Raw genomic sequence first — 8,933 nt, 5'->3', positions numbered from 1 at the left:
CCTGGTTTGAGCCCTCGCCGCCTGGCCCCCCTGCCTGCTTGCTGACGAGCTGGCGCAAGGGGGGGTGTAAAGGCTTGTGACCTCCTCCTCTGTAGCCAGGGCTTGTTTATTTTCTCCTGCTCTCTGTGGCAGCAGAGCCAAAATCTCACTGGCCCCTGTATGCACAGTGGTGACCTCTTCCTATGAACCTCCTGGTGGAGGTGGAGATGCGTGCAAGTAAAAGGTGGAGCCGGGAGAGCTTTGTCGGGTCACGCAGGGACCAGTTTGTAACTCCTGTAGGTGTGCTCTTCCTCTGCCGCAGAAGCTGGGTCTGCACTGGCCATGCTTTGAGCACCTAGCTGTTGCGAGAGAGAGCAGAGGTGGGGGTTTTGCAGCTTGTAACAGTCACCCCTTCCTTGCACAGCTATGGCGATTTCCAGGCCTACAGACGCACACGGAAAACCAGAACATTCATCTGCAAGCCAGACAGCGGCTGCCAAGGGAGAGGTATCTTCCTAACACGTAATCCCGAGGAGATCAAACATGGAGAGCACATGATCTGTCAGCAGTACATCTCTAAGGTAATGGGGACAGTCCCACCTCCCAGCTCTTCCTGCATCCCGCAGCCTCCTCGTGTCCTCTGCCCTACGTCTTCCTGGATCTGCCGGGGGCGGCCGCGGCGCAGCAGAGGCGCGGTGAAAGCTTGCCTTTCACCTGGCTGCTGAGCTGCCGAGGAGCGGCACCGCAGTGCAGGTAGAGCAGCCAGCCCCGGGGAGTCGGCAGCACGCCTAGCAGTGTTTCCTTATCTCATGCTTGCTCCTGCCTTTTTCCTCACAGCCTTTCCTTATTGATGGCTTTAAATTTGACATGCGTATCTATGTGCTGGTCACATCTTGTGACCCGCTGAGGATTTTTGTCTACAAGGAGGGTCTGGCCCGATTTGCCACCATGAGGTACATCGATCCCAGCAGCAGAAACCTGGTAAAAAAGGGAAGTCTCCAAAAAACTTGCATGGTATCTTTAGGTGTTAGTCCCTGATTTGTCCTAGGGGCATTCCAGACCTTGAAAAGACAGGGACCGGTGGGTTCCATGGGACCCAGTTTGCTTCTTCCCTGCTCTCCCCTCCCTCTGTACCTCCTCCTCCCCCTCACAGGAGCTATATCAGGACTGTCTGAAGTAGATCTACTCCCAGGTCCCACATTTGGGCTGTTTCCTGGCATTATCACAGAATCATGGAGTTGTTTTGCTTGGAAGGAACCTTGGAAGGTCTCGAGTCCAACCTTCTGCTCAAAACTGGGTCAACAATAAATTCAGATCTGGTTTCTTGGGGTTTTACCCAGTCAGGTATTGAAAACCCGCAAGGACAGAGACCCCGCGGTGTTTCTGGGCAACAGACCTACTGCTCCTTGCCTTTATGAGCGTTCTCAAGTCCGCACCATTCCTTGTCTGCCTGTGCTTCAGGGGGAAAAGAGGGACCTGGGGATTATCTGGTGGTACCGGAACAGCCTAGGAGAGACAGGGAGGGGAACTGGGAAAGAGTGGTGCAGGGCATGGCCGTGCCCATCTCCAAGCAGGGGTCTGTAACCTGTAAAATCCCAACAGAAGATGGGCTGTAGCATTGGATCGCTGTGCTACGGTCACGGGCTGCCCTGAGGTACCCCGGGCTTCTGGCTGGCTGCCTGCTTGCCCCAGAGCTGCACGTGTAGATGCCCTCCCACACTCCAATAGATGCGTGTCTGGGAGAGGTCTTCTGCTGTGGGGAAAGAAAGGAAAAATCTGCAGAAATCTGCTGCGGCTTCTGTCCTGAGGAGTCCCTTGTTTATCAGTGAGGCCACGGCTGGGATGGCTTTTGTGGAGCTGACTCCTGTGCTTTCCCCCAGAGATAAGGACAGAGGTGTGGAGAGGGTAGAGCTCTGTTAGCTCTAACCTCTGGCTAGGGAGGGAATCGCCAGCACGATTAACTCCTTGTGTAAGTCACCGCCACAGCGAAGAGGCAGAAGTGGGCAAAGCTGGTGGCTAGATTAGTGCTGATGGGGCTGCTTCTACTTAGACGCTGTAGCTAAGGGTAAATGAAAGTCTCTTGTGGTTCCTCTCACAGGACGATATCTGCATGCATTTGACCAATTATGCAATCAACAAACGTAATGAAAACTTTGTCCAGGATGAGGTGATGGGCAGTAAGAGGTATTGTCTTGTCCAGGCACTGCAACGCCCCGTGCGCGTCCTGCAGGAGAGCTGCATTTGGGACACTGGGGTAGTTCCGTCCTGTGGCAAACGTGATTATCACAGGTCAGCTCTTATCATCTCCCGTCCTCCCCACAGGAAACTGTCAACCCTGAATGCCTGGATGACGGATAACAGCTACAACACAACAAAACTCTGGGAAGATATTGAAGATATTATTATAAAGACTCTTATTTCAGCTCACCCTGTTGTGAAGCACAATTACCAAAGCTGCTTTCCGAACCACACTGCTGGCTGCGCCTGCTTTGAGATACTGGGCTTTGATATTTTGCTAGACAGAAAGCTGAAGCCGTGGCTGCTAGAGGTGAGGAAGGAATCGCCCGCTGTGTTGAAGCAGCTCTGGAAGCAGCAGATAGCAGAGAGCTGGCTGGGGGAGGCTCCAGGACAAGGGGCGGTGGGATGAACAGAACTCGCTTGGTTAAAAAGGGCCCCCTCATTCACAGAACTGAACAGGCTATGAAGACAAGTAGCCAAGCAACCTGCTGTAGCCTAAGCAGGATCTAAAGCCTGTTCCCTGTACACCCTCTCTAACAGCAGGGAGTTTCCTGAACCTTCGGACCCCTTGGCCTGTAACAGCATCCTGAATGCGTGGTGGCTGCCCCACGGCTGTAGCCCTGTGGGGTGTGGGGTCTGCGTGACCTGCGGTGCGGGTGGGGGTTACGCTGCAGAAGGACGGAACCAGCCGCTGCCTGCAGCCTCCTGGTGTGCGGTGGGGCAGAGTGGGGCCAGCGAGCTGGCTGCTGGTGGCGCCTTTGGGGAGCTGGGACTTGCCGCGTTACCTCAGCTGCTTCTTTTGGCAGGTGAACCACTCTCCCAGCTTCACCACAGACTCTCGCCTAGACCGTGAGGTGAAGGATGCTCTTCTCTGTGATACCATCAACCTGATCAACGTGCACGCCTGTAACAAAAGGAAGGTGCTGGAGGAAGACAAACAGCGGGCAAAGGAACGGCTCCTCCAGGCCCATCAGACTCTCCGTCCATCCAGGTATTGCTCTTCCCCATAGTGCTGCAGGGCCCCAGTGACAGAAGATGGGGCATGGCGGAGCAGGATAAAACCAAGGCTGGCTGTCTCCAAATCAAAGCTCCCAAAGGCTGTGGCACTCCACAGCCTCTGAGGAGAGATTCCCCCCCCCTCCCAGCCATCTGCATCCTGCAAGGAAGAGCTTGGGCTCGTCTCTGGGCGCTGGGAGATCTGAGATGCCTGGTGCTCTGGGCCCTGTACGGAGGCATCCCCATGGGGCTGCGCCTGCTTGTCGCGTCCTTTGGTGCCGACCAACAGTGCCAGCATCCCCAGGCTCACAGTGATGCTCGCAGGATGGGACACAGGACTGCTTCAGGGACCGAGAGCACCCAGGGGCACGGGGCCCTGCTCCAGAACAGGGTTCCTTTCCCAGGAATGAGGGTTTCCCCCCCTTCTCTGTCTGCATGTCCTGTCATGAGGCCATGTTAGATGAGCCTGCTGCCCGGGATTTTCCTGCCATGTGGGGCGAGGCAGGAACCCCCTCCAGCTCCCATTTCAATTAGGAGACCTGAGATAACTCCGGGCTGGAGACGCTGAGTCCTGTACTCTGCCTGCCCCTGCAGCCTCGGCTGCTCCGGGCTCCCCGCTAGCGAGGAAGGCTCCCAGCAGCATGCAGATGTGCCTTGAATAGGCCACATTTTAACTGAACGTTTCTGGTAACTGGGTTAGCTGGGTGGAAAGGCTGAGGGGCAGGGCGTGAGCCCAGGCGGCAGGGGGATGGTCTGGGAATGCTTCACCGGCACTCTACAGGTAGAGGATGAAGAAGTGCGGGTTCCCTGCGGTGCACCCATGTGAAACAGGCTCCGAAACGGGGAAAGATGAGGGCAAAGTGCTAGCTGTGCCCTTGTCCCTCGGCACCTGGAGCTTCCTACCCCAGCTCCCTGCCCGTGCTTTCTCCCGGTTTGCAGACGCAAGGAGTTGGAGAGCAACCAGGCTGCCTGGCTGTCTCAGGCGGAGACGTATGAGAACTCGCACTTGGGCGGTTACAGGCGCATTTATCCGGCACATGGAACAGAAAAGTATGAGCCATTTTTCAAGCAGAGTGGCTCCCTCTTCCAGGAAACGGTGTCATCCAAAGCACGAGAGGAGTGTGCCAGGTACGCTGCTCCTGCGGGAAACCCACTCCTCACAGGGGTGGCACAGAGACCGCTTGCTTCTGATCCCTCCTTGGGAGCAGCTCTGCTGCTTAACAGATGGGAGTGAGCTGGCGAGAGCCGGAAGGGAAGGAGTCTGCGTGTGCTCCATCAGCACAGCAAAGCAACTGCCTCTCGCATCCACCCTCCAGGGGCGGGTGCAATATCCCATTGACTTCTGGACTCTGGAGGCACCATGTTGCAAGTGTCCTCCACCCTTCTGGCACGCACAGCCTAGCTCAAGGGCATCTCTTACAGCGGTGTGAGTCTCCTTTAAAAGCACCCCTGGCCCATTTCTTGGCGCGCTTCTGCCATGGCCTATTCACTACAGAACTTCTGACCACAGTAAAATGTCCTCTGACTGAAGGCTTCAGAACAGCCTTTTGCTAGTATGGCTCTTAGTGAACCAGTGACTAAGACCGCTGTTCTATGGCAGGCAGCAACTGGAGGAAATTCGCCTGAAAAAAGAGAAGTTGGAAGCTGTTACCAGGAAGAAGAAAACGGAGAGGAAAGAAGACCTGCATGGAGAGTCAGCTGGGGACAAATCCCAGATCTGTAGTAAAACCACAGCTCCTACAACCCGCCTCACCTCCAGAAGCACCAGGATGTGGGATAGAAAGGTGCCTTGCTCCTGTCAGTGCTTGTCCGTGGGGCTCTCAAAGACAGTAACGTGGCTCTGGGAACAGTGCTGGGCCCTGGGTGTCTCCCAAGGGACAGAACTACGAGGTTTGACTCCCCTTCATGAAGTCCAGCAGCTTGTGGTGGGAGGTACCAGCAAGCACCAGTGTTGTCCCTTCCCTGTTGTGGCTCCCACCGGGATCTTCATCCCTCTCCACCCTTCTCCTCAGGGCTCGGAGCAGGCTGTGGCTCTGTCTCCCTTGCACTTACTACAGATTCAACTTCGCTGTAACTCGGGTCTTTCTCCCCTAAGGTACAGCACATGCAGTACGACTCTATGCAGCCCCAGGATATTGTGGAAGATGAGGAGAAGAAAAGAGTGAATGCTCTTCTGCAGCGTGAGAACCTTATCCGAGGCCTGGGCATCATAGATCAGCTCTCCCAGCTGCTCCCCACAACCAATAGACCAGCTGACACCCAGCAGTCCGGCGCCGTTCTCTCCAAGAGCCAGGTAACTCCAGATTGCCCAGACCCATCCTGCAAGGCCGACATAGGAGACAGCCGTTCGTGGGAGGATTTTGAGGAATGTCTCGCGCGCACTGAGCAGCGCTGGCGTGGCTCCGTTAAACGAGATCCAATGCAGCGTCCGGGTCCGTGGGTTTTCACGCAGTTACTGACTTTGTCCCCTTCCAAACGGGCACGCTGTGGTGCGCCAGCCACTGCCCAGGGCCCCTGAGCACCCTTCCCCAGACGATTCCCCTCCCGGTGTTCCAGAGAGCTGACCACAGCGGTACAGCCACCGTGGTCCCCAGCACACGGCTTAGCGTGGGCTGCCGCTGCTTCAGGGCACTAGTGTGATTCTCCTAGCCGAATCAAACTAATTCCTTGGTAGGCTAGGAGCCCTAACATGCTAGGAGCAGGGTGAAGGGAGTGCGCACAGCACAGAGGGACCCAAGGGAAGCGTAGGGGTGTCTTAAAAAGGCTTTAGGTGCCTCCTGCGTTACACCTTTCCCCGTGCAGGGGAGGCGATGGGTCCACTACACCGGTTCTGACACGAAGTTAGGGCCTATGCCTAAACTCCGAAGGGCTCAGCCCTTGGTCTGGGGCTCCCCCTTGAGCATCATCCTCGCTCTGCAAAAGCAAGCTGCAGGGTAAATTCTTGGCCTTGCTGCCACCAGGTCCCAGACTGTCCCGAGGGGCACAGCTGAAGAAAGCTGAGCTGCACAGAGCATCGCACCAGGGAGCCAGGGTTTGGACCCAGAGTTAAAGGAGATCTGCGTAGTTGTCTCAAACTGAGTCTCGGCTACCACGCTGATTCCCAAATCAGGCTCCCGGTGCTGCTGGTCTAAAACCAGACGAGGAGGAAGCCTGCGGGCTGTTGTCTGTGGGCTCCGTTAGGCTGCAAGGGCTGTTCTGGAGCACTGGTGGTGGCCATCCCCTGCTGTGTTGGGGAAGGGCTCATTCTGGGCCCACAATTAATGAAAAACTGTGCGAGTTCCGTTGCCTTCCAGTGGCACCATCCGCTTCCAGAAAGGCCTCCTCCTCCTGGCTGGAAGGGTAACACACCTCAGAAGGATGCTGACAAACTCAAGGCACCAAAGTTGCAGGAATTACTCAGGACCTAGAAGTCTTCTAGTACCTCACAACAAATTGGAAATAGTCCATTTAATGTAACAAAAGAAGCCTAAGATGGGATTTGGTCTGTAAGAACGAGTGGGGCTGCCTTTTCCTCTACCAGACAAAGCAGAACAGAACCCGAAACTGCAAACTCTGCCTAAAATCTGGATAATTTTTTCAGTAGCAAAGGATTATCTGGGCGTGAGTCAGGTCCTTCATCGCTGGAGTCTTCCCAGCCTGCGCTGGTGTTTCTTCCCACAAACCCTGCTCCAGCTCAGCCCGGTGTTAGGGGCAGAGGACGGCAGTCTCCGCGCTGCTGCAGGCAGATCAGGCAGCTCGGCTGCCGGGACCCCTCGGGTGGTTTGAATGTGGGATGGTGACTGTGATGTGCCTGGGGATCAGGCGCAGGGCGACGCTTTAGTGAGCGCCCACAGGTGACCGGAGGCGGCTTTGCCTTCCGGGCTCTCGCCAAGGCCTCTGGAGCTAAGCTGCGGCTGCTTTCTTTCCTTCCAGCAGCAGTTTCTCTGGGATGCGCTCAGGGGCCAGGAGGCCCACTGCTTAATGACGCTCATCCCCTGCTCGCTCCTGGGAGGTCTGGTCCAGCCTTCAGGACAGCGGTTCATACACAACCCCAGAGGCAACGCCGAGCTGCCGGCCGGCCCAGGCTCGGATCCTGCCACCGTGGGAACACTCTTGGTTCGAGGCCGGAGCATCCCTTACCACGAGCAGCACAAGGTGCAGCGGGGCCTCCGGGCGCAGAACATGGGCTGGCTGCATGGGCAGGCAGCGGGGATGGCAGCGGCTCCCCAGCCCTGCGCTGAACCCAAGGGGCTGCAGGTGAGAGGCCAGCGGCTCCCTGGTGCTGGAAACAAAGCTGAAGGCTGTGAGTACGCATTACCTTCCTTTGGCTCCGAGCGCCCACATCGTGGTGGCTCCAGTCAGTGAGCTGGAGCCGTGGGGAGATGGCTGGGAGCTGTGGACATTCCTGGGCTTGTGGGGGTGGGAGGAGCGGGTGGGCTGGATGGAGCTCAGAGTCCCTGGGACCCTGCGGAGGGGACACTGCCCTCTTCTCAGGGAACTGGTGACCGCTGGAGGCCTCTGCCCGAGGCCGGCAGTGTCCCATTTGCGGGGGCAAGGAAGAAAGTGGGTGGTTTCCCAGGACCAAGGGTTGATGTGCTGGGATAGGGGAGCGTGAGAAGCCCAGAAGCACTTGAGAGCAGGGTCAGCAGCACAGCGAACGGGACAGCCAAAGGGGCGTGTTACTGTGGGAAGCACGGAGGAGACACTTGATGCAGCATGGCCCCCGGCCCTCGCTGCTGCCCACGGCCCCTCCTGCCCTCGGAGCTACCCCCGCGCTCCCACCACCTAGCCCTGCCCGCCCTCCCCGGCTCCCCCACCAGCTGCTCAGGACAGGGCAGGGAGGAGCGGGGACAGAAGGGGCTCTGCCAGGGCGCCGCAGGGCTGAGCACCGTCGCGGAGGGCAGCCACAGGCTGGTGTCACATCCCGCCAGGCAAGGAGGGAGAGGGGACTCGGGTTTGCCAGTCCTCTCGCTGTGAATCAAGGTGCCAGTCGCTGTAAATTCCTTAACAGTCGGTAGCAGCCGAGCTCTTGCTGTTCCCTACAGCCACGGCTTATCGCTGCTCGAACCTCTCCCAGCTTTACTGCTGAGAGGTCACGTCCCGCCTCTCCCCGCCCGGATCCAGGTACCCCTGACCTGCCCCCCCGTGAGCAGGGAGCCGGTATCCTCAAAAAGCTTTCAGCCTGGAGGGGATCCTCCGAGTCCCTCTGGTCAGAGAAGGGTGTACAAACCACCAGGTCTGTAGGTACAACAACTTTTATTCCATAACCAGGCTCCTTAGCGGCAGAAATGCACGCGGGGTCTCTGCCTGCGTTCCTTATCACAAACACAACGACAAAATAGTAAAACAGAAGGGTGGGGGGAAAGAGATCAGTCTCACCGGCCTGGGTTCCAGCGCTGGTCCAGCCAATGGGGGCTGCGTCCATCTTTCCCCCCGGTCTCCGGGTGGTTTGTGGCTTTTGCCCCTTGCTCGGGTGCACCTTCCCCGCTCCCCACGCCCGATGGCGTGCCTGCTCTGCCCGGGCCTCTTTGGCGTCGGTGGGCGCAATCGCCCTTGCTCGGGTGCCCCTTCCCCGCTCCCCACGCCCGATGGCGTGCCTGCTCTGCCCGGGCCTCTTTGGCGTCGGTGGGCGCAATCGCCCCCTGCCCGAATTACCTTGGGCTGAGAGTTCCCGGCTTGGCTCGCAGACACCCTCTGTCCCTTCGCCGGCAGCGCGCTTGAGCCGTGGCTGGGAAGGGCGC

General features: G+C 57.8%; 1 protein-coding gene across 1 annotated transcript in view; it reads left to right on the top strand.

The window, feature by feature from the left end:
• Positions 1 to 7,557, top strand: part of TTLL6 (tubulin tyrosine ligase like 6) — a 12,346-nt gene extending 4,789 nt beyond the window's left edge. Inside the window, exons 4-11 of the mRNA XM_035902282.1 lie at positions 817 to 960; positions 2,078 to 2,163; positions 2,302 to 2,527; positions 3,024 to 3,208; positions 4,153 to 4,341; positions 4,814 to 4,997; positions 5,309 to 5,506; positions 7,126 to 7,557. Of these exons, the coding sequence (XP_035758175.1) occupies positions 817 to 960; positions 2,078 to 2,163; positions 2,302 to 2,527; positions 3,024 to 3,208; positions 4,153 to 4,341; positions 4,814 to 4,997; positions 5,309 to 5,506; positions 7,126 to 7,557 (1,644 nt within the window). The remainder of the gene's footprint in view (positions 1 to 816; positions 961 to 2,077; positions 2,164 to 2,301; positions 2,528 to 3,023; positions 3,209 to 4,152; positions 4,342 to 4,813; positions 4,998 to 5,308; positions 5,507 to 7,125) is intronic.
• The last annotated feature ends 1,376 nt before the right edge of the window (positions 7,558 to 8,933 follow it).

The sequence above is a fragment of the Egretta garzetta genome, unplaced genomic scaffold (assembly GCF_000687185.1).
Source record: "Egretta garzetta isolate BGI_Z169 unplaced genomic scaffold, ASM68718v1 scaffold689, whole genome shotgun sequence".
NCBI lineage: Eukaryota > Metazoa > Chordata > Aves > Pelecaniformes > Ardeidae > Egretta > Egretta garzetta.
This window is presented reverse-complemented; position numbering and strand designations above follow the sequence as displayed.